At 38.4% G+C, this 26,122-nt stretch overlaps 2 protein-coding genes across 4 annotated transcripts in view; one reads left to right on the forward strand and one right to left on the reverse strand.

Moving 5' to 3' along the window:
• Positions 1-8,460, reverse strand: part of TTC13 (tetratricopeptide repeat domain 13) — a 39,470-nt gene extending 31,010 nt beyond the window's left edge. The window contains exons 1-3 of the mRNA XM_062490189.1: positions 8,262-8,460; positions 4,531-4,625; positions 1,809-1,884 (exon numbers count right to left, since the gene is read on the reverse strand). Coding sequence (XP_062346173.1) covers positions 1,809-1,884; positions 4,531-4,625; positions 8,262-8,460 — 370 coding nt within the window. The remainder of the gene's footprint in view (positions 1-1,808; positions 1,885-4,530; positions 4,626-8,261) is intronic.
• Positions 8,459-23,684, forward strand: ARV1 (ARV1 homolog, fatty acid homeostasis modulator). Of its 3 annotated transcripts, none has more exons than XR_009933065.1 (6): positions 8,459-8,797; positions 17,617-17,736; positions 19,414-19,567; positions 20,825-21,049; positions 21,513-21,722; positions 23,109-23,684. XR_009933065.1 is itself a non-coding variant. In XM_062490190.1 (5 exons), exons 1-5 carry the CDS (start codon positions 8,459-8,461, stop codon positions 21,617-21,619), a joined length of 945 nt encoding a protein of 314 aa, XP_062346174.1. In that variant the 3' UTR covers positions 21,620-21,757. The 3 variants fall into 3 exon arrangements, 1 of the variants encoding a protein (XP_062346174.1); XR_009933066.1 differs by lacking the exon at positions 23,109-23,684 and adding an exon at positions 22,661-22,878; XM_062490190.1 differs by lacking the exon at positions 23,109-23,684 and having other exon boundaries at positions 21,513-21,757.
• Positions 23,685-26,122: the final 2,438 nt, after the last annotated feature.

Raw genomic sequence — 26,122 nt, forward strand, 5'->3', positions numbered from 1 at the left:
AAGAGGCACCTCTTATCTTAATTATTTATTCAAATATGAAAAGAGACAAGTAAGTCAGTTAAAGCAAAGGCATTTTTAACAGGACACAGACATTTATCTTTCAGGCAGGCAGAGCCACATTGTTTTGGCAGGGTTGCTAAGCACAGTTCATTAAAAAAAGGAAAACAAATGCGAAATACATTTAATCCAGACCTTGTGTCATACTCAGCGCACTTCTATTATGAAGAAGGAAATATTTTGTGCAATATAAGGCTTTCTCCTCAATACATAAAAAGCTTCACTTGGCACAAATACACAGTATTGCCAAAAAAGGGAAAAAATAGGCAGGGTGAAGGACAGGATGAAGAGCTCTTGAATTTTCCTCATTTCATTCTTTTTCAAGACTGTACAGTTACTAGTATCATCTTTACAGTTCCAATCCCAGAACACAGAAAAGCTGGGATGCAAACTAAAGTCAACTCAACCATTCCAGTGTTAAGAAAAAATGTGGAGGATGCAAAATAATCAAGACTTACATTGTCACTCAGTTGTCTTGCTGATAAGGACTGTATTTAGTTTATACAAGACATTTGGCAAAATGCCAAACTGAACTGTGAACTGATGGTAAAACTATGGCAAGCACCTGACATCTAGTAGCTGATACAGTATCAGCTTCTTCTTAAACAGTATCTTTTTGATTTTTTTTAATCTTGACAATTACAAAAATACAAGTACTTCATTATGAAAAAATCTAATGGTTTACAATGGCCCATTAGCCAAAGTATTTCAGTCCCAACATTCCTGCAGAAGGCCCCATACATTCTGAGCTACTTTTCCTCAGAACAGTTAAAAGTAACACACACAAATAAGGACCAAACCAGGCTCCTCACACCACGACATCTTTGGACTAAAGTGGGTAGACAGGTGCCAGCCTACATGCCAAACACAAGGACAGAGACCTTCCAGCACAGTCTTCCAAGTCTACAGAACAGATTCTAGAAGTATCAGATGTTTTCATCTGAACAGAAATTTACTATTCTTTGCAGGTTTCTATGAACATAGCTAGGTAGTCTAGGAATATGAAAAGTTATTATTAAGCTGCCGAATTTTCCTGGATAAATCCATGAAGGGAGAAACTATGTAAAAAAAAACCCCTCCTTTATTGGTTTAAGTTTATTAGAGTGGACTAAAATCTCCTTTTGCTCTTATATAAAAGATGCTCTGCTGCCTTCCTTGACACACATCCTCAACAATCTCTTCGCTGCCTCATAATATTGCTGTATTTGAAGAAGCAGTGCAACTCAATTTTTGAGAAAAGTATTTCCTGTTCATTTATTGAAAGGCTCCCCTTTTTTTGTGCTGAGTGTGCTTCAAGAAAACTTCAAGTAGCAGCCTAGAACATAATTCAGAAAGTCTTCCTGCTGCATTTACGTTTTGATGGGAGGACAGATCCAACATCTATGCTTCACAGAAAGCATACTGCATTGGTAAAATTTTCTGGATGATTGAACAGTTTTAGTCATCAATAATAACAGAAAAATGGAAACAGGAAGTAGCTGAGCCTATTAAAAAGGACTTAATCAGAATTCTTTTTCAACATCTGCTTAAGCAGACATGGTAAAGAATTCTAATGAAGAAAGCAGGAGAGATTTTTAGCAACAGAGATAAATATTTGCTGTATATGACCAGAGAAAACTTGCTGCATTTGCAGACCTATTAAGATCATTTTGAAGTTAATGCATCACTTCAATCATCAATTTTCAAAACATTTTGTGCTAACACAATTAGCACATAATATACCTGCACACACCTTATATAAAACAACTTACCCAATTCTTCATTTGTGTTGTCATTATCAGTAGCAAATGGAAATCGTTTTTGCTCTGCAAGCAACTTCGCTTGACTCTGTAAAACATCAGATTTTTAAGTGTTCTGCAAACAACAAGACAGAATTTAACAGAAAATTCATGTCTTCAATCTTTAAGAGAATGCTTTAAAACAAAAAGTTAAAACTATGGTGATTTCACTAAGGTAACTGAAATCAAATTCATTCCTAGTCTTCCACAGGGAGAAAAGCTTCTCTTCAGTCAGATGCTGCTGTCTTCTGCACTAACACATGGGTAACCTTAAGGGTAACATAAGGAAGAACATTGTCAGCATTCTACCAGGGACTGATGTTTCTGTATTTTATTTACTTAAGGTGAAGTTTTTGGCCTTTTTAGGACACCTTGCTTCATATGAAAGTTTACACTGTTTACTCTATAATTATTCCTTTGTCTCCTGCAAAGGAAGAGCACTGCAGAAGAGTAAAACACTGAAAATAAACACTGAAAAGAATGTCACTCCATCATTGTAGAAAAGTTTAACTTCATGATGCCATACTAAAGAGCTTGTCCTTTAAACAGTGTAATTATATCAGTTCTACCCTTTGTCCAAATTGTAGCCTTATCTAGGATGTCTGTGCATCTAAAAACAGTGCACCCTAAACAGTGCACCTATAGAGACCAATACTGTCAAAGATAAGCCCCTCAGAAATACAGAAATACTCAGCTCTGTTTATTTCCACAAGTACTTTTCATAGACAAGTGTAAGCCTAGCAGAGTAGTTCATGTTAGAAAAATACAAAATGTTCATTTAAATTAATAGGTCTTTCAAACCAGTGGGGAAAATAACATCTCTCTATTCAGTTCTTTCAATTCAACTAAACAGCTCATTTCCACTACTGTTCTCCTTTAAGGTTGTTTTGCCTGTCCAGTCAAAAGTAGTCACCTTACTTGTGTCCATGACACAGACATTTCGTTTATCTACCAAGTGCAAGAGTTAAATGGTCAATTCCCATTGCACAATTTTTGCCCTGATTGTCTAATGATGAAGAGAACCTTTGGTATGCTCTAAGAACTTGAGTATTTTGGAAAGCATGAATGATTAACAAATGGATTTTACAAGCTTTTTTTTTTTACTGCAATTAAAGGGGATGTATGAGCTCTACATTACAGTGTAACACTGAAAAAAATTGTTACTCCACCTATATCTGCACCTCTACAGTAATGGAGTGTGGCAGTTATTTCCCTTATAGAGAAAAGCCATTAAAAACACAGTACAAAAATGACCAGGGTTCAACAGATATAACAATAAGAAAACTAAATCTACATTGCAACCCAAATGCATCTATAAACACAACATTTTTATATCACCAATGGCCCTCGTGTAATATTCAGAAAATTACCTTTAACACTTAACTCTGCAAAACACTATTCTTTCATAATTATCTTATTAGGAGAAACACCACAATATTCTTACTGAAAGACAACCTCTTCCTTGGTGGATTTACAAGAGCAGATCTACACACCTTTGTCTGCAGACAAAGATAAGACATAGCAAGATTCTACACTGGTATGGGAAAATAAGCCACAAGCAGAAGAATCTCACAATATATTAGAATAATTTCTTATGGACTACTGAGCTGCATGTGACAGCAAGAGAAGAACCACTACCTCATCTGTTTTGTCATTACAGGGTAACAGAACCGTTGAGGTGGCAGAGAAAGTGGTTTCACACTTCCTCAACAAACTCTGAATTCAGGTACAGGTTAAATATTCTGCAACTCCGCACACAAAAAAATACCAGTCACTGTCTTCAAGAAACAGGAGAATTTTTCATCATAGCACCATATCCCAACAGGTTTAATTATTGCTCTCTTTAAAACAACCATTTTGGTTTTTTTTAACAGGTAAATTTCTTCCCAACGAGTATACATTACACTCTGGTAGAAAGAATTGCTGGTACTGTTGGACTAGACTAGCAAGATCTTCTGACCAATATATGATGAAGTCTAAGGAGAATATTCAAGTTTAATAACTGGCTTAGTGGATTTGCACTATCGTAGTTTTAATTCCAAGTGCCACCTTTGGAGAAATTGCTTCCAGTTACAATATTGCTTACACACTCCTTCATAGTCAATAATTTCTAAAAATTTGCCAAGGGTACTTTGTAAATTCACATGGAAATAATTTGAAGATTTTCAACACCTATACTCTAATGGATTGAAGATGTAACATCAAACCTGTATTCTCAAAAGGTTAAGAGTAGCGTTGTAAGAAAACCCAATTTCCAAAATAATCCTCTTGAGGTCCCTCTACCAAAAAACCTCTTCTTTTGTTAGAATATTCTTCACATGCCAGGTCAGTATCACATTTAGTGAAATATGGTCTGAAGCCTGTAACTCTCATCTTTGCATAATGGTACTTGTGTAGAGATTAGAAGTCATTACTATTACTTTTACACATGTTTTGTGGTAAACCTCAGGAAGTTACTGCACCTCCCCCCTTTTCAGGCACAGTGCCTACAAAGTAATACTTTCATGAGCAACTTGAGTTTATTATTATCATATTATTATTAAGTCTTTGGGGCAGCTATGCCTACTGATTATTAATAGATTCTATTTGCATTTATTTCCCTGAACTTCATTCTAACTGGTTATGCAGCTGAAGTGATGTGTGAGTTCAACAATCTAGTAACATGATCTTGTACATTATATTTATGATAACACACCAGAATTTTTTCTGTATTCAGGGAAAGCACAGATTCACAAGACGATGATCCTCCTATGTCACAATCTGATTCATGGAAATGCAAAAATGATGAATCTGGGAGAAAAGAGAGAAAATACCTTTAGGAACTCATAGAGTTACATATATGTTCTATTATCACATATCACATTTCCTCATGTTTGGCTGAACAGATTCCCCACTGGGCATCCCACAGGGCAGAACTTTCATAAAGTGCTTTCTGCCCATAGCACGACACCTGCACAGCCAGGGAAGCATTAGCTGACGTGACAGCTTTTATAGAATTAGTTTTATCCCTACTTATGCTTTTGTTAAAAATAGATTAATAAAAAGAGGTGCTAAAAATGGGGCAGAGGTAAAAAAGGAGGAAGCTGGAAGCAAATAACAACAGCTTAGAGTAGGCAAGTCCCCTTTCAGCATTATGATTCTATTCTCTCACCCAAAAAATAACAGACAATTTTATCATTCTAATCCCAGAGAGGAAAATAAATGGAATGAACCATAAAGAGGTAGGAAAAAAACCTCAGAAAACAGAGGTATAAAGACTGCAAAAGGCAGCCAGAATAATGAACTGTAATTGACTGAACCTATTCAAAGGCAAGGTACTAAGGATGTCATTACAAAAAAGTGTAAGACCGATTCATTTTTTTAAAAAAGCCAAGCACAGCTTTTGGCATAGCAGAGAAAATGTTTAAGATATCAAACAAATGAAGAAACAACAATAATAATCAACAACACCCCCTCAGACTGATAGATTACAAAAGCCACTACTTCCCCATCATGATGCTTTTAATTGCTATTCCTATAGAATTGTTAACTTTCGAATCTTTGGATCCTAAAGCTTCTATCATCTTTATATATTTCAAGAGTAAACAAGAAAAAGTAAACATTCAGTATTATCTCCTTGAATCCACGGCAAAAATACCAAATTTTATCGTCTCCCTTGATGTTTGTAAATCTAAGCTTGATGATAAATTTGGAAGGCTGGGGGCAGGGTGTGCTCTTATGACTTAAGGATTGCAGTTAGTTAATTCCCTATCTGTCACAAGCACAGAGCTAAAACAAGAAAGAAAGTCTTCTTGTAAAGAGAAGTCAAAGCGGCATCTAAAATCATTCCCTGTAAATAGGAACTTGGACCTGTGTTGAGCCATAAATGATAACCAGTGGGAGATTTTATAACAAAAGCAAGAGTGATAAAAAGCACAAGGTCAAAGTTTAAAGTCAGTCCTGTGAGAACAGTGGCAAACCACTGATAGTTTCCAAAAAGAGCGCTACCAGCACAAGGTTTCATTACTGCCCTTTGTTCTTCACATTTGCCAAGCAACCACACCCTGTGCCATGCCAGTGTTATTATTAACACATTAGTTTTCCTGTTGGTGCTTGCAATTCAGTAACTTAAGAGTTTTGGCTGCGGACTCACCAAGTAACTTTCACTTCAGACATCAAAACAAAGATGTGCAGGCATGGTCTACCTCTGGAATAATTTTCTTCACAAGAGCAAGGACTTAATGAAGGAATTTTTTACAAGGTGGTAGGGAGTAAGACGGCCAAGCCACAAGCTTGATACAAGCTACAGTAGGGAAAGGCCCCCTCAAGTCATGCAGATCTTGGGCCAACAAACTGCTTTACTCATCGGGAAAATTGACCTTTGTCTGGAAGTCAGACACAGTCAAAACTGAAACACATTAAAAACTTCATGAAAAGCTATAAAAATCAGAGAAAGTACTTTGGACTTTGTAGGCTACAGGGAAAACTACTTGAGACCGAAAAAAATCTCAGCTCCTGTGCAAGTTGTACTGAAACAAAGACCAAGAGCTTAAGGAAATTTTTCAATTGGCAATTCATTTAGTTCCAACACTTAAAGAGCAAGAAGTGAATTGGTATACAGCTATTTAAAGGAAAGTATGTTGTTCTGTAACAAAGGGCTATCTTATAATCAGTGCATGCAAAGCACCTGAGAAACCTGATGATTCAAGTAGAATACTTTGTACCAATCCCAGTTACATCGGCTTCTTTAAATAACATCCACCGTTAAACAAAAATCTAATCTTCGAAATCCAGCTCTGAAGGAGTACCTTGAGTCAATCATTAGTGTCAGGTCTAGTAACAGATGTAATCAAGTGCTTTGCCGTTTATTAACTTGTAGGGTATACAGATTTTTATCTCAACACTGGGTGAAAGTCTTCTTGTTTTATGTTTATGCCTGAATAATTTGTAGCAACGGATACCTGAGATAACTTCCACGATCTGATTTCATGTTTACATACTATGGCGCTCAGCCACTGTAGACACACACAGACAAAGGTGATAAAAACTAACCAAAGAACTTTACAATGTGAAGACGAAAGGACATAGAAGAGGGAGGGGAGAAAGCAAAAACACAGGTGCAGGAAACTCTTAAGAAGTTATTTCACCAAAGACTATTATTCAAGTGGATTATACTAGTTTTATATTAGTTGTTAGGGACCACTGGAATTGCTGATATGAGCACAGGCTTTATGAAATACCGGGCAGAAAAAAAATCACAAAACTATGCTGACAGCTAAGAACTCATGACACATCACTGGTTATTCTCTTACACATAATTTAGTATCACATTCCAAGCAATTGATAAACCTTTTTCTTCATCTGTACTACGCGCACATTGTGATTCAGACTGACATTTTTGTATGGCCCATTCACAACATGCTCAAGATCAACAATGGTAACACATTAAGCCACATGGTCAAGATACAAAAGATTTTCAAGCACATAAAAACAGTTTTAACTATGCCTGCATTACAAGATATCACTAAACCTGAAAAATAGCAGAAGGATCTGCTACCCAAACCTGGCACTCATAAAGAGAAGCATCCAGTTCACCAGTAAAATACATATATAACAGTAGCTGAAGTTAAATCAAGCCACATCTCACTCACTGAAACACGGAACCGATATAGTTGGAAGAGACCTATGGAGATCATCCAGTCCAGCCCTCCTGCAGGGTCACCTCGAGCAGGCGACACAGGAACACATGCAGGTGGGTTTTGAATGTCAAATCCACAAGCTCCCTGGGCAGCCTGTTCCAAGTGCTCTGACATCCTAATACAAAGTGGCTCCTCCTCAAGTTGAAGTGGAACCTGTCTTATCTTAGCTTCTGTCCATTGCTCCTCATCCTGTCTCTGGGCATCACTAAAATATCTGGCACCACCCTCTTGACGCCTGCCTTTAAAGATATTTATATACCTCAATGAGATTCCCTCTCAGTCTTCTTTTCTCTTGACTAAACATGCCCAGCACCCACAGTCTCTCTTCGAGAGAGATGTTCCAGACCCCTGGATCCTCTCCAGCAGCTCCTTATCTTGCACTGAGAAACTCTATGAGCACGGAGTGTTGGCATACCCCCATACTACTGAGTGCAGACAGAGCCCAGCTGCTGGGCCCGGGAGATGAGCGGGGCAGCAGGGATCCTCCCGTGTGGTACCTAAGGTTTGCCCGTCCCAGGGGTGAGAGGTTTTCCTCAGCTCGCTACCACAGGCTCTGCGGCCCCGCGCCACAAAACGGCACGGCGGGCTCGGAGCTGCAGCTCGCCCGCGACATTGCTCGCTATGAGCCAGCCGAGCGCCGGCACCCCGCACCGCCCCGGGCCGCCCCCACCACCGCCGCCGCTCCCGCGGCCTCGGCACCGCCGCCCCGGGACTGCAGGCTGTCACCGCGGCGACGCCCCCGACTCACCGCACTCGGCCGAGTACTGTTCCGCCCACTCCCCCGCCGGGCCGTGGCGCTGCCGGTGCCGCTCCTGCTGGAGCAGGGACAGCGCCGGATAGCGTTCGGTGAGAGCGAGCGCGGCCCGGGCCAGCAGGGCCAGCACGGCCAGCGACACCCACGGAGCCCGCGCCAACCCGCCGGCAGGTGCCATCTTCACAGCGCGCATGCGCGCCGCCTCGGCCGGGAACACGGGGTGTCCCCGCCGCCCCACCCATAGGGCTGCCGCCGCACAGCCTGCTGGGACGCGGAGTTCCCCACCTGCGCACTCGGGCGTAGAGCAACAGCAGGAAAACCACAGCTCCCAGGAAGCAGCGCGGCGCCGTCTCGCTCGGCTGCGCTCCCGAACGCGGAAACGAGGAGGCGGTGTGGAAGCGCTGACAGGGCTGGGCGTGCTCTGCCGCGCCATGGCGGCGCTCGGCGCCTACCGCTGCATCGAGTGCAACGGGGAGGCGACAGAGCTGTACCGGGACTACCAGCGCGGGGTGCTCCGTATCTCCATATGCGTGAGTTGGGGCGGCGGGCAGTGCGTGGGAGAGGCGCGTCGCGTTGGGCCCGGTGGAACGCGGGTACCTGAGGCCCTTGGAGCTCGGGCTCGGGCCACGCCCGTGGGTTGTGGCCGCTTTCCCTGAATCCAGGTGTCTTGTGAGGAAAGGCTGAGAGAGTTGGGCCTGTTCAGCCTCGAGAAGAGATGACTGAGAGGGGACTCATCAATGTGTATCAGTATCTAAAGGGAGGGTGTCATGAGGATGGAGCCAGGTACTTCTCGGTGGTGCCAAGCAATAAGACAGTAGGCAGATACTGATACACAGGAAATCCCACCTGGATATGAGGAAGAACTTCTTCACTGTGCAGGTGACCGAGCACTGGAGCTGATTGTCCTGAGAGGGTGTGGAGTCTCCCTCACTGGAGATGTTCAAGAACCATGTGGACACAATCCTGTGCCAGGTGCTCTGGGATGGCCCTGCTTGAGCAGGGAGCTTGGACCAGATGAGCCCCTGCCTTCCCTTCCAACCTGACCTGTTCTGTGATTCTGTAGGTTTTCTGTCTGCTCTGCTTCCCAATGTAATTTCCTCCCATTCCTCGAGTGCGCCTGTGTGGTAGAGCTGTCCTGGCTGGCCCGCATGTTTCTGTACCGGGCACTGCAGTGCATCTGCTGTGGCGCTAGCCTGCCTCTGGCTGAAGGGCAGATCTGAGCGTGGCTCCATGGTTGGACACAGCTTCCACTGGACCTAAATATCAGGGTCTGAGTGGTGATTATTTAAAGGAATGTGGGCATCCTGGTCGATGTCAATGAACATGAACCAGCAGTGCCCTGGCAGCCAGGAGGGACAAGCCTTTCCTGATGGCATCAGGCACAGCATCACAGCCGGGCAAGGGAGGGGATTGTCCTGCTCTGCTCTGAGCTGGGGCAGCCTCACCTCCAGTGCTGGGGGCAGTTTTGGGCACCGTAATGTAAGAAACATGTAAAGCTATTGGAGAGCATCTAAAGGAAGATTACAAAGCTGATGAAAGATATAGAGGGGAATCCGTATGAGGAGCAGCTGAGGTCACTTGGCGTAGCCAGCCTGGAGAGGAGGAGGCTGAGGGGAGACCTCATTGAAGACTTCAACTCCCTCTTGCTTATTAATCTGGTGATGATAAGCAGATCTAAGGCAGCATGGGAACCAGTAGATGGCATTCATTCCCCTTAGCATTTAACCATTTGAGGACCAAAGATCCTGGTCTGTTGGAGCTGTGTTACACCACATAGAATCAAAGACCTAAGTCCCAGTTGCTATATTCATCACAAATGCTAAACTCATATAAAAAGAGTAAAGAACTGACTGAAAGAAAGAGCAAATAATTGCACATTCCTAGCAATTTGGAATTCTGTCCATTTTTCTCCAGATCTGTGCCATTTATCACTGACTTGTACCAGTCTGTTTCTTCTGCCTGTGTTGTGGGTTGTCGTGGTTCAGTTTCAGTTCTAGTTACTCTTATGTGGCACATGTCATAACATCTCAAAACTTTCACTCAATTTCTGGCCACCCAGGCACTGCTGAGAACAGGACATATGTTAGGTCATGGTATATAAAGTGGAGATGAGAATGTTGAAAGATTGCCAAGGTCAAAAAGATTCTTTCAGTTGAAGTGATGTGACTTCAGGTTTATCTGCATATAGCAGTAAAACCCTACTGTTATTTCCAGCTACTAGAGCAATGCTTGGTTTACTTTTTAATCTGCAAGGATAATTTTGTCACTGTACCAACTCTCTGCAGGCATTCTCTTCCATGCAGGCAAGGCTATGCTCTGACCAGAGACCTGGAAAATTGTTCATCATCATGCTGCTGACAACAAAAAATAGTCAAGTACTGGATGTCATTTGATACCCTTCACAGACTTTAATGAGTAGCGATATGAGTGTTTCAATGTTATGAATCCTCTCGATGATCAAACCTGAAAATAATATTAGAAATCTTCACTTAAAAATGTATGAAGATCCCACTTATCAGTGTGAAACATCGTTTATATCAATTATGTATAAAACTTAAGAGTGTAGGCCTCTGAAAACTTTTAAAAAGTTGAAGGTATTTAAGAAAAATTGAAGGTCTGAGGTGAGATTAGAAGGTGTGATCACTCAGCCTGAGAACATTTTTCATCTGTCTTCATGGAGTGAGAGCATTGAGTACTGCTACTCCACAGTAGCATTGAGAGAGAAATGAAAAATTGATAGAAAGATTGTATATTGATACTCAAAGTGAGGCCAATGGGCATCATCTAGAGAATTTTTTTTGTTGAAAAGAACATGTGTTTTGTTCCCATTTTCAAGTAGTACCTGGAAATACTGACACCTTAAGGAAAAAAAACAGACAATGACCCAACATTGTTCCACATGGTGAGTAAAATAGAGGGCCCTGGAAAATTGGGAACAAGAACATTGTCAAGATCATCACTGTTTCATACTGACCTACAGACTTTCCCCAATACTATTTTAAAGTTATCCATGATATATTAATAAGTCTGCATCTAATAGGTCGTTAGAATTCTCAGGATAACCCTGCCATTCAACACTTTTTGGAAAATTATCTCAAGGTTGAAGAAGCTAAGTTCTCCCAACAGCAACTTCTATCTAGCCCTATATTTATTTTAGGATGTGTTTAACATGATCTGGGTGTGATTATGAGGTAGAAGATTTAAATTTGAATGCCTAAGCAAAATACCATGATTTTGTATTCTGTTATTAATTTGTTGAAGAGCAGAATGAATTTTTTTCCAGAGGCAAATATGAAAAGCTTCCATTAAGGAACATGTGTTTCCAGTCCGCAATATTAAGAGCACAGTTTTGGAAATTCAGCCTAATGTTGCTTTAGTTTAGTTCCTGCAGCATTTGTTACTGCTCTTAATATAATTAAAGTTTCTTTGAACTCCATATTGTAATTTTAATGTGGGCAAGCATTAAAGACCTCACAAGTGTTATTATCCACTCTGGGAATAAATTTGCAATGGATGCTGAAGGAACTAAAGAAACTTTCTTCTATAAAACATAGAAGTCCTCACAGTACACTTGGATTGATTGGAAAGGTCATGTCTTTTCTTAAATAACTTAATAACTCTGCAAGGTGGCTAACTGCCACAGATTCCTCAAGTTCTGTAACTTCTTTTAAAATCTGTTTTGTTTAATTAAGACCATTTTCAGCTGAAGCCTAGCCCAGACCTCTGGCATTGCACATTCCTTCTTGCTGGAGATTCACATTTAGTGGATGAACCATTTTCTCATCCTGCATATACTTTGCTGTGGAAGTAGCATTCCAAGAGACAGATGGACCTCTTCAATATGCTTTTTGTTCAGTGGGATAACTAAGGACAGGGGAAGGTGTGGAATGTGTGGGCATGTCAGGTTTGCCTCTGATGGAGGTGACATTCAGCACTCTGCATCTCATGGGTCTGGGTTTAGTCCTAATCTGTGAATGTACTGATGTGATGCCTGTTCTGAGCAAGAAGTGATGGTGAAAGCCTAGGTGGCTCCTTCTAGAGAAGGTTTTTAGTAATTTGTTTGAGACCCTTGAAATTTAATTGGTCTGTAAATAATACAGCGAGTCTTCACTGTGTGTATTACAATCCAACCATTAAGAAAAGTCAGAAAAAAGACACTGTTGCTACAGTAATAATGCTGGGGCAGAGTGTGGGGACACATTTGGCTTACCTGAAATAAATTCTGTGAAGTGCAATGAATACAGAAAGAAATAAGCAAGTTTCACTTATTCAGAAATAGAAGGAAAAGCATGCAAACATTTTTAAAATTTGGTTTTCAATTTCATATATGTTGTTATGTTTAAAAATAAAATGTTAAAAATGTTCCAGACCATAACAAAGGAAAATAAATTACTAATTGCAATATATAGAACGCAGTCAAGATCCCCCTGGTGTTTTGTAATAAGAAAGCCAAATTGCCTGAGCACTGTGCACTTCATTTAGCTTTTCTGCAATTAAAAAATAATTTAAAAGCTCTTTTATTGCAGCAAGGCAGAGAGACCAAGTGCTTTGAATGCAAAGCATTTATGTGGTAGGGTAAAGAATCTGACAAGAGTACAAAGATCATCCTGGAAAATAACATGTGCTAATTTTATGTAGCTCTATTTACAGACCAACTCACTACTGGAAAATGTATTATACAGGAAAAAAATATAAAACAATATTTTGTATTTGTTTTCTGAAATGGAATGCATCTGAAACTGGGCTGTTTTGTTATTCAGTCTACTATAACACTTGGCTGCATCCCTAATAAAGAATCTGTTCCTGAAAGCAGCACAGCTGATATGTTTTATTATTTAAGGGTGCAATTGGGATTAAGGGCACTGTCACAAGAGTCTTTAATTTGCCTATGAACCAATGCAGATGGACCCATGTTCATGTGGAAGCTATGCAAATGTTGTTAGAATTTGCTGTATATGTAGTCCAGCAAAAAATTGTGGCTTAATTTTGCCCAACTCCAAATCCTGGAGAAAGGAATGCTACAATGAGAGTGTTCTGTTGACATGTCTAATGCCCAGAGATTTGCAAACGTATTCCTGATGTGGTTTTAGATGGTAGTTTTAGATCAGGATACAGCTTTGTTCTTCAGTGTGTATTTTTACTTTCTGTCAGGTCCTATGGCTTCCTCTTCAAGAATTCTTTTACTTTCTACAAACCCCATCCCAAAATATTTTTTATTTTAAAATAAGTAATGTTTTAATATTAGAGAGATGACTCCAAAAAGTAATGTTCATATAATTAGAAACTTTATCCTTCAGAGGCAGGTGTTTTCTCAAATATTTGCATACTGGATTGTATTTGGCACATATTTGTGAATGCTGTTTGCAAGGTGAGTATCTCTGATGAACAAAGTAAGAATTATGTCTTTTGAGTAGTGATTTATAAAAGGCTGATAAACATGCAGTTTGAATTAACATATCAGTACTTTTTTTGGCCACATCTAATACAACTGAGATGTTAAAATGTACGTTACTTTCCTTAAATGTTTTGGATTGCTTTGATCAGAAACAATCTCATATACAACACTACGAAGAAGATGATTGTACTAGCTTTTGAAGATTTCTTTTTTTCTTTAATTTTCCTTTACTAATTGGTTTTAATTTTTTTAAGATAATTAAGCAGACTTTAAGTTATGAAAATGGAAGATGTTTTGTAAAACAACAGACAAGCAATCAAATCTTCCTAAATATTTGATAAATCAAACAGTTCCTAAAATAATATCCATTTAAATTTGTTAGAATATTCATATACTTTTAACATCCCTTTTTATGGGAGCACAGTATCTGTTGGACTTTTTTATGTCAGTATCATACACTCGTAGGGTTCCTTAAATTTACCAAATCAGAGAAAGATGTGTAAATAAAATTCATGGTATGAAGCTTGACTTTTTTCTTCTGCAGCCTAATCTGAAAGTACCTTTTAATCAAAATAGTGTCTTATTTTTTCAAGAAAAAATACCAGTTAATTGTTTCTGATGCCAATTACATTTTTAAGGCAGAAGCTGAAAAATGGGTAAAAGTGTAGAGAAATCCAGTTAGTTCTTTTTACTGCTTTTGTCATAACTGAGGCACTTCTTTTTGAAAGTCCAAAGAACATGGAAAAGCTCAGATATGTCAAAGACATGCCTTCTTCACTCGTGCTGCCCAGACCACCTGACTACAGCTGTGCAGAACAGCACTGGGGAACTAGGTGTGAGCACCAGGATTGTAGTTCACGCTAAACTGCCTGACTAAAATCCTTAAAGTAAGTGTGCAAGCAGTTCTCCATAGCTGAGCTGCTTATGCCAACCTCCTCTCAAATTGTTAGTGGTTATCAGTGTCCATAAAGTTACATCCCTTTAACTAGCTGAAACTATCTAGTGAAACTTATGTGTACTTAAACTGCATCAATCCTTGCTTGCACTGATTTTGCTGAAGTCAGGCTTTACTCAGAGGTTTCCTTCCCAAGCATTTAAGGTTGGTGTTAGATGTTTTCATTGTATAGCTGGAAAAAATAATGAAAAAGCCAGGTGTGGAAAAGTTCTTCCTAGAGGACATATTAGTTCTGTAGTATATTAATGGTATAGCAGCCATCATCCAATTAGTCTGTAGCAGTGCACACTCAAGTCTTTTGCAGCAAAGGTGGTTCATAGGTCTCACAAATCTCTGGATGTACTCTGGCTAGGTCACTGGCTGCGTAAGCACAGAGGACTTTTCCTTCTTGCAGCAGAGACTCAGATAGACATAAAGGACCTTAGTAATATAAAATATATTAAGAATAGGGCTCTAGGTCTAAAAGACAGAAATACTTAATTTAGCATAATTTTCACAGCTGCAGAGAAGGTTTGGTATTTGGCTGCCAGAAGCTGTGGGGCAGAAGAAACCACTGTTTGTATATTAATTTGTAGCAGTTTCCATCTATATCTGCAGTAAATGTCTGTATTGTTGGTTTTGCCTGGATGGTTGATGTGATAAATTTTCATTGTCTAAAATTCATGTCAGCTGTCAGTGAAAATTTTTCAATACCTCTTAACTGCAAATTTTTTGATCAGTGTTTGATTGGGATTCTCTCATTGAAAATACCATTCTTTCATCAGAAACTTTTTGGTCCTAGTCAAAAAATGTTCTGTTGCAGGAAAATTTGAGAGCATAAAAAAACTGGGTGTATGGAGGATACCTTTCATCTAACCTTTATGACACCCACTGTGTTGAGTAATCTTATTTTGTATGGATTGGTCCAGTGCTTGTGTGAATAAACCTATTTTTAAAATTGCACTTCTGTGCCATTGTACGATGCTACGTCAACCCAGAGATTTGACATATGCAAATTACACCTATAAGAATATCTGTTCATGATTTCCCAGTAGAAAGAAATGAAGCAAGATACTGCCTCTAATTAAAGTAGCAATTTCTTTTTCACTCTATTAAATCTTATAACTGTGATCCTGTGTTAATTATATTCTTTTTCCATCTCATTTGCTTTATTTTTAGACTTATCAAATTCTTGATTAATTGAGGGAGTTTTTTAATTCATTACCTACAACTTGTGTACTGTCATACATAGTGTTGTCTTACTGAAATGAGGGGTTTTTTTAAGCTGGACCAAGAAACACTGATTAGGGGTTGCAGCATTCCCTAGATGTGCTATTCAGTTAATGCATTTGTTCAGATATTTTTCTTGCCATTGATGCTGGACTTTTGAGTCAATTTGCTGGTGAAATTCTGCATTCTCAGATTCTACAAAAATAATTCTGATACATAGCAAGGCAGTGTTAACTTGCATTGGTCAGTGGGTGGTGAGAAATTGTGTAGTGCAGCTCTTGTTTCTCTTGGGCATTATATGTCTCTTATTGTTTTCCATTTCATTACTATTATTACTCTATTTTACATTATTTAAATTATGAAACTGTTTTTTCGCTGCCCATGGGTTTTACCTGCTTCTGAGTCTCCTCATCATCCTATTGCAGGGTGAGTGAGCACCAGTGTGGTACTTAGTTGGTCTTTGTATGACAGAAAAATGAATATCTATAAAATTGAAAAACTTTTATGTTCTGTCCTGGGAGTTTGTCTGTAGGTGTGTGTTGTCTGATGCTGCATTTTTGACTGTTCTAGCATTTCAGAAAGTGATGAGCCAACATTTTTCTTCTGGAAGTGTGCCACCACGCACTCATTAAAATGGAAATAGAGATAATTTCTATGATTATTGTGTTCTCAGCATGGCAGCTAACATGAAGGCCTGGGGGACCAAGATTAGCTGAGGATGTCTTGGAGGAAACAAGTAGACAGACTGGAGGATTAGAAGCAGGAGAAAGCTGGCCTGCAGGAGAGCACCCTTCTGCAAGTGACTTGTTTGAGCTGAAATGGTGGCTGCTGCTCCTTTGCTGCTCCTCTGCTGCTCCTTAGCTCTCAGCTAGATGTTACTTACCCCCTTAAGATGAGCCTTTTGTAAAATTATTTAACCTTCCTGCTCATAGTGTAACAGCCTTTTATTAGCCCTAACTCAAATTAAAAAGTGATTAGCCAGCAGATAAATTAATAAAGCTGGAGGGGATTGATGGCAAGCAGTTCCCAGTGGTCTGGGTGAAGTAACCTCTCTAGCAGACACAGCAGGAACCAGCAGATGGGTTGGAGACGTGATGGTCTAGTGTCCTACCACTGTTTAGTGGCAACTGACTTTTTGGCTGTAGATCTGTGTGAAAACTACATTATCAGTATTCTGAATGTATTGGTGTTTGCTCAATGATGGAAAACTGGTTGAAACATCCAGACAATTTAACAGTATGGAAGAGCAAGGCAAGAGCAAAAAACATTTACTGTCTCCTTGAAAGGAAGAAAAAGGTAGGATAGGAGGGTAAAGCATCACTGAAAATAAGGAAGTGATAGAAGAAATTAATTTTATTTCTAAAAAATACCCAAAATAACACAAAGTGCCCAGTAGATGAGCCGTGATCAATTAACCTTTAGCATGATACTGGTGCATTTCTTGAGTCTTGAGAAAGTAGTTTGGTTTTTTGCATCTGTGGAGCACAAAATGATAACTAAATCCATTCCTGCATAGTTCATTATTGATCTTAATCTGTACCCTGTAAAAATCAATAATAAATCTTTCTATTTTACAAGGGAAGTCAGTGTGTCAACTGTCATGTCAAGGGAAGCAATTTTTCTGGATGGATTAAAACTGTATTGAAAATGAAGATGACATTAGGGGAAGACTAATAATAATTTAATTGCTAGTTTGTATTTATCCAGTTGTACTAAGATCAGAGGAAAATGTTATAACCTCTTCCTTTCCTTTTTTTCCCCCCTATTTTTTCTAATTTTGTGATTTTCAGAAATCCTGCCAGAAACCTGTGGATAAATACATTGAGTATGATCCTGTTATCATCTTGATTAATGCTGTTTTATGCAAAGCACAAGCATACAGGCACATTCTTTTCAATACAAAGATAAATGTGAGTTTCTATGTCTCTACCTTGTGACTTTTTTTTGGTTAAAATATATTTAGGCTTGGTAAGTTGATTGTAATAGTTGTAAAACTTTAAAGACTGTTGGTCTCCTGCTCTTTCACAGATTTCAGCAAGCTGAACCAGTTATATCGTGAATAGAACACATGGAATCTCAAATTCCCACTATTACTAAGACAGCTTCTGTTTTCACAGAAGGGATGCTGCAGTACCAGCAAATACAAAGTCATCTTACATTTTAAAGAGAAGGAACTGCAAAGAATTGTTCATGCAGTTTCCTACACGCTCTAACCTGCCTATCATGTTAATTGATGCTAAAAGGATGATGTTCTAAATTCCACTGTAAGAGAAAGATCTAATTGCAAATTAATTTCCAAATTAAATTTCTGTTGGAAACAATTATATTTGAAATGAACAGTAGGAGTATAGCATACTAAATTAACAATACTGTGCCAGTTAAACCTACTGTACTAATTTGTCACAAGTTTCTCCCTGTGTAATTAACCATGCCCTCAAAAGCCAGAGCAAAAGATGGTGGCTTTCACTTGAAGTGTGATTGATGCAGAATTGCATAGTTGGGCTGGCCAGGCTGGAGTGTAGAGGTGTAGCTTTTTAGTATTGCATACTTTTACTGTAAGGCTTGACTTCCCAGGAGAGGGAAGCTAATCTAAAGCAAAATCTCCTGTCTAAGTATGTGCTGTGTTCATGTTGGTACCTCTTAGCCAGTCCAGTTTAAGCAGTGTAGATAAATACACTTGCTTCATCTTTGAGGCATAAATCTATCTAAATATTTTTAATTAATTCGGTGCTTCTGGAGACTGGTAATGATGTTTTCTGTGAGGCTTCTGGAAGAACTGTCTGTGGAAAGTTCATCTATTCAAATAAATCGAGTTGAATTTTAAATTGGCAAAGCCTGTGAATGTATGTGCAGTTGGCATAACTTGCTTCCAATGGAAAAAGTAGAATCCATGCACAGAAATTGTTATGGCTTGTTTAAATCTGTATAAAACCAGAAATCGCCTCATATATGCACTGGCTTGTAGACTGTATAATGTGGAAACATTCTAACTGTTGGCCCTCACAATATAATTTTTGATGTCACTTCAGAAGATATTTTAAATAGTTTTGTTTGGTTATATTTCTCCCTTTATTTTGGTGCCTCACCCTTATATGAACTAAGAAATATTTTTGTATAACTACACTACCAGTTTCTTCTAATGGAGATTGTCCCAGGGGAAAAGAGAAACAAATGTAGTTAAACCAGTTTTCTGAATGGAGTAGTTGCCCTTAAACTGAAATTTTAGATAGTATAATTCTACTAGCTATGGCACAATTTTGGTTTTTCTTCCCTAGCCAAACAGCCTTCCCAATTTTAAAATAGTATGGATCAGGCCTTTACCACAGTCATATACCTTCTTCTGTATAGAACTCTTCATGAAGTTTTGTACGTGTTGTAGTTTGACTATAATGTTAACAGATGTTAAAAGGACAATGTGCTAAACTAGTGGCTCAACAGAAGTAATTTTGCTTATATTCTAAAGAGAAATAATACGCTTACAGAGTTTGTGTAGAGGTGTTGAAATGTATTTTAAATACTGAATTCATACTAATGCTTAATTTATGCTGATTTAATACTACTCCTTTTACTATTCTTTCCTTTACCAGATTCATGGGAAGCTCTGTGTATTTTGTTTGCTCTGTGAAGCTTATCTCAGGTGGTTGCAACTACAGGATTCAAGCCAAAATACAGATCCTGATGACTTAATCAGATATGCCAAAGAATGGGATTTTTATAGAATGTTTGGCATAGCTTCTTTAGGTAAGATTGGTGATAGGTATTACAGACTCTTTAAGCACTGAAGAACTTCAAGCCCATGCTGTAAAAATTGTTACAGAATGGATGTGATGTCCAACCCTGTATGGTTGCACAATTACACACATCTCTCTAATTTGCCTGCATTTAATGCAAATGCCTGTTTTGATCCTGATTACAGTTCAGACTGATGCGATCAGCACTGGATATGAAGAGACTGAAAACTGGCAATATTCAGAAATCTTTGCTTGATGATATCTGTTGGCATAGTTTGAAGATCAGTGTCAGATCTAAAGAGATCAGAGATAAGAGCTCAGCCTTATTTCTTGTTTCCTGTTGATTTCAAGGTTTATTTTTCATTAAGGTGATACAACCTTACTAAAGTAAACAATTGGGAAAAGCTGTATCTGTTTGGGGTTGTTATTCAAACAAATACACTAAAATGCAGACCAGTGTCATCAACAATGAAGATGCTCTAAGACTACACTTGAAGGCAGGGGAGAGGTTTTGGGCTTTTTGTTTGTTTGTTTTTTTGTGCTGTGCTGGTTAAAACATTTTTCCTCATATTTTCCATAGATGATAGTGCTTAAATCAAACTTGCACACTAAAACTAGTATTTTTCTTACATATTCAGAGCTTAATTTAAATCCTTTATTGTCTAATGTTGTTTTAAGTAGGTTTTTATAATATGTCAGTAAAAATATTGAACTGATTTTTCAGTAGTGACTTACCTATTACAGTTATTGTGGGAGTTTCTTTGACATGTGCATTAATGCCAGCATGTCACAAGAGTGGTTTCAAAAAAAGTCTGGTAGCTCAATGGTATTTCCAACTTGGTGTTCTTTCTCATGCTGGATGAAAAGGGTTCATTGCTGGTGACCTTTGGCAAAGAAGACAAGGATTGATTTTGTTTTACAGCCTAACAGTTGGAAAAAGCCCTCTCTTCTTGCTAAAAAGTAAAAGTGAAGAGATTCTTATGCTTAAATTCCTGTGCTCTATGAAGTCAGAAATCACAAATATGATAATCCTACAGATAGAATCCTGTGATATAATTATTCTGAGTGTGATGGGACTGAATTGGTTTAAGGAATATATGGCTATTAAAATTAACACAGGAGATAGAGAACATCTGTATTTGCCCATGACTTTTGAAAAGTGACTCAGTTGCATTTGGGACATGTAATTTTACTGAAATTTATTCAGAACTGGACTTGATTTTTGGCATTTTGTTCTCTCTTTCCAATGCCTCTTATTTCCTTTTAGAACAAACTTCATTTTTCATTGGTATTTTTATTACCTTGTGGTGGATGACACCTGAGATGCTGAAAACAAAGTCTGACTTCATTTTACTTCTCAAAGCACTGCTGTTGTCCACCTACGGAAAGCTTCTGCTAATTCCAGCTGTTATTTGGGAGCACGACTACACACCTTTGTGCCTTGCATTTATAAAAGTGTTTGTCTTGATATCAAACTCTCAGGCAATTAGAGGTACATTTTTGCATTTTTATTACTGCATTATGTATATAGAATATGTGTGAGAGACTGCTGATGTTCCAGAAGTCATTGTTGGCTTTTTACTCTATATCAAATACATGACTGAAGTAGCTCTAGTTCTTTAAACCTTAATGGAAAGTGATTGAAACAAAAAAAAAAAAATTAAAAGGAAGAAAAAAAGAGTACCTCTTATCTCACCATCATTTCTTTGTATATATGGTATTATATCCACCAGATCCATCTGTTACAATTTGAGGCAACTCACGGATCATTGAAACATAAAATAGAATTCTTTTGAGTTTCTGAAAAATTTAAATTTCATATTAATTTTATTCTTTGGAATGCAGACTTTTAACAAATTTGTGTGATTTTTTAATACACACAAATTAATATAAATTCTCACATGATCTCTATGATCTTAAATATTACATGATAAATTTGTTGTTTTCTTTTGCAGTTACATTGAACTTGAACCGAATACTCCCTTGGTTTGCCATCTTCTTTGGATTAATTTTGGAAAATGGTGTGGTCTGCTTGTTCCAGAAAATAGGATGGGATGTTTGAAATGTCAGCCCAGTGAAGAAATACCAACAACAGGATGATAATTTTCTAAGAATGATCTCTGCCAGCAGGCTCCAAAAACACTGCTTTCACAGGGATAAAAAAGGTGATTGATAACAATAAAACTATTGTTATTGGCTATTTACTGTGCTGAGTCATGAAACTTCAGCCTTAGGTTGTTTATTTTCCCATTAAAAATATGTACATCTCACTATCCTAACAGTTTTATAAATCTGGCTGCATAGCTGTGGCTGTAAGAAGAAAGGTACACTAAATAACCCAGCCCTGCTACCAATCAGTGCATCTTGGCAGAGAGGAGGATAAATTGTTCCCTTAAGAGGAAGGGAGTCAGTGGAAAAATGTAAAAGCCAAAATTTATATTTCTGCAGAACCAGATTTTCAAAGAGAAAAGTGAACATTTGCAAATACTTTATTAGAGAAAAGGCAAGTATTCCAGACTGAAACTGTATTGGGAAAACCAAACTGCATTCTCTGGAATGTTTGTGTAACACTCCAAAATAATAAAATATCTAGTTCTAGAGTAATCTCTAGGAATGATAGATTCAAAATGGCTTGAAATTTTGTGTGATCTCATAAATGGTTTATTCTGAAAGCTGAAGAGAGAGAGTGTGACAGGAGTGATCCCCAACATGCAGGGTTGTTTGGGACACTGTTTTTTCTGCATTTAAGTCCCATCTTCCACACCCAGTCCTCATCTGGCTGTACATTTAGTGGAAGGAAAAACTGAAACATGACACCATTCAGCAATAGAGTAGTACTTTAAAAATAAACAAACAAACAAAAATGCTTAAGCCTAAATTAATGAAGAAACATTTATAGAAGTTCTGCACCTTCTTCCACAGCAGGCAAAAGAGAGCTAAGTGGCCCATAAAGGAACTGACAGAACCAGTTTCCACAGGACAGACAAACCCACTTTTGTGCAAACCAGTTTCTGTTCATTCCATCCAATATTTAACTCTCCTGCTTGAGTTCTGGAAGGCTGTGCTATCCATAGGGATTACTTCCATTCTTTGTTTTCCTCAGATGCTGTCTCATGTCTTGTGTTTCCCAAAATGAATCAAAAAACATTTTGCGACATCAAGTTGCAAATTAACATTCAAGTTAATCCCCAACAGGTTTGGAGTAAGTCTTGTTTGATGTCTTCTGTGGTCATAATCATGTTTGTCTGATGGAACTGCCCAAGCTATTGCAAGTTACTTGATCAGAAAAGCAAATGGTTGCTGATTATTTTATTAAATCAAAGGCTGACAGCACTTTTGTTGTTTGTGTTATGCTTTGCAACTTCCTGAGCACATCAGAGAAAGCAAAAAACCCCAAACTGCAACATTTTATAGTATGTGAGACTCTTGATTTAATTGGTAATGAATTAATTGCCCCAAGTTGAGTCTGTTTTGTCCATGACAGTAAATGGTGACTGAACTCCCCATCCGTAATCTCGACTCATGAGCCTTTCCTTTTATTTTCTCTCCAGTGCCTAGCTGGGCAGTGACAGAACAGCTTTGGTGAGCATCTGACATCCAAACTGGGCCAATCCACCACAACTCTGGATGTCTCTTGAGAAAAATGTGCATGATTTCTAATGTAAATTTTGATTTTTTTAACAATGTAACAGCAGTGCTTTGGTTTATTCTTCTTAGGTTACAGATTTTTTTTTTTTTCATATTCATCATATGTGTCATCTGTATGTGTCATGGTTATCTATACCCCCTGAAAAAGGGGATTTTTTGGTTTTTTTCCAGATATTTGGTCTGGCACCGGTTTCAGTCTGTAGGCTGAGTGGAGGCCATTTAAGTGTAACTAATGCAGGTTATTGTATGTAAACATGATGTCAACAGCAATATTGTAAATACAAGGTATATAAATTTTATTTGAGGATAGTCTTCTTAATTTAAACTTTATTTTTAATTTTTACAAACTTATTTGAGATATTTTCTGGGGGTTCTTTTGGAACACCTAGGGTGGACATGAACACATTCCAAAAGAAGCAGTGTTTATCTATTGTGACACATACACTGATAATGTATCAGTTATGCACTCCATAATGCTGCCAGGGGCCACCACTGCCCTTACACAACTTTGAAGCAAGAGAAGACAATTAAAAGCTACAGAGCTGTGGAACAAAAGCAGGTGTGGTAGTTTCTCAGTCTTCAGAGGCATCATTAGTAACGTAGGGCGTTTCAGCATTGTTTGGTGTTAGAGTTACTCATTTACCAAAGCTAACATGACAAAAACTCTAATATTTTATAAATCTAGGGGGAGCTTAAGGACACCCACTGGGGAGGGAGGGCCAGATGAGTTCATTGTTTATGCTTTTAAAAACATATGGTGCTTCAGAGAGAACCAAGATTATTTTAAGGTTCTGCCTGTTTCAAACCATCATTTCTCTTGCTTTTACTTTTTGTCTTTTGAACGCATCTTTTTTCCATAAACGTTTTGTAACAAAACATAAACGTTTTGTAACAAAACAGTTACCTGTGCTGGAAGATGGACAGCAGATAGCCCTTTATGTGCATCATCATTTGTTTCATTAACTTATAGGGGAGAACTTATTTGAGTTAAAAATACAGCAAGCTGGAGGTGAACTTACAGAAACTTTTTTGATTTTTCTTGGAATGAGAAGGGGTATTGTGGCCTGTGGAGCAAATTCAGAACTCCATTGCATGAAATGCACAGAAGAACCAGGGGTGTCATTGAGACTTGGATTGAGCAATGGCTCAGTGATTGCGCAGTGGGAGCTGGGAAATTCTGTGGGTCCATAGGCCATGTAGCAAGTATTTAGAAATTAGTGTATGCAAAACTGGAGAATTATAGTGAAAGCTAAGGAGGGTTAAAAGAGAAGGTAGGAGTCTAGCAGACCTCTACAAAATTAAGATGGCAATAAAAACTAAGGAGATACCATCTCAAGAAAAGTGCATAAGAAAATATGCAGTATAGATGTTTATGAATGTATCATTAAGCAAATATAAAAACATCCTACTCCCAAGTTTACAAATGACGAACGTGAAAGTAGTATTTATTGCAGACATTTTTGTGACAACACAGCAAAAGATGCCTTCCAAGCAGTAAAGTCCATGAGTTTCCCTAGAAAAAATACCAGTAACCTCATTACCTCAATGGTTTGCACTACAGCCTTGAAAATACACTTTTATAAGGCAGAATTACAAATATTACAGTGATAGAATTAGTCACTGAATAGGAAGAGCTGTGCAACAGCAGAGCTTCTCCCTTCATTCTGCATTAGTGTGTGCTGCATTAGGCTTTGCTGCTGCTTTAGGCTTTGCTGGTGCAAGGGCTACTCCCCTTGTGACCTTCTGCACATTCAGACAAGAGAGCCCTTTCTTCCACACAAGTCCTGTCTCAGAGGCATACAAGCTGCCATTTGTTACCCCAGTCTTCACCGAAATGAAAGTAAAGCAGGACATCTGTACTGGAAAACCATTAGCTGATTTCTCATAAAACAAGCAGGCCCTTGTTTCTCAGGGGTTTGCCTGCTTCTGCATTCCTTGAGCCCTCTCCAGCCGGGTGGTGTTAAGCACTGCAGTGCCATCTGGAGTTGGTAAGGAAACCACTGTTGATAAGGAAACCTCTGTTGAGTTAAAACCTGGAAGGAACACACAGATATTCTTACATACGTGTTCTCTGATTATTTTTTATTTTTTAAAATCACAAATCCAAGCTTTTAAAAATGAATGTCCATCTTCAGTTTGGAGAAATGTAAGAATGAAATTAGTGATGAAAAACAGGTCACAAAGTATTTGTTTTGGTGACTTGGTATCAAGGTCAATTCAAGATACAACCACAAAAGCTCTAAAATACAAATTATTCCAGGACTACATCTCCTAAAAACCTAAACAGTCCCACAAGCTGGGGATTATTCCGAGTCTTGTTGAGCTCTGCAAAAATTCATGTGGCAAGAGAGAGAATGAATGCATTCCTCAACTGCTAAAAAACAATAGGATTTTTGTTTATTAATTAATTTGAAACTCAGGTTTCTGCAGTTAAAATTTGCAGGAGGCTGTATATAACAAGATTCCCATTTTCTCTCCTGCCTCTTAGCTGTTCTGGCCTTCTTAGTCTTTCCAGTAATGCTTGCTGTATTACTGAGGTGGCAAGAAAGACGATATGAACATAAGGAACTTCATAAAATCTTTTTTTCCTAAACATGATCTGCTGTCCCAAATTTATAAAGCTTTTTTTGAGCTCTGTGTAGACAAATGACAGGTATACAAAGCAACTAGGGACTACTGCTAATGATGTTTTAATTGCTATTCATTAGAATAATAGTGTTTGTTTGGGTTTTTTCCCCCTGGGTAAAAATGTTGTTTAAATTCCTTTACATAGAAGCATAAGAGTATGAATTTAAGAGTTTTTACATGTGCTGGCTGCTGCTGAAATAAATCCAGATGATCCTCTTGATTTCTTACAATCCCCAACTGTAGTTTTTAGGCAAAGGAACTGTTTTGCTGCACAGAAGTGCATGCCATA

Source organism: Cinclus cinclus, chromosome 3, assembly GCF_963662255.1.
Source record: "Cinclus cinclus chromosome 3, bCinCin1.1, whole genome shotgun sequence".
Lineage (NCBI taxonomy): Eukaryota > Metazoa > Chordata > Aves > Passeriformes > Cinclidae > Cinclus > Cinclus cinclus.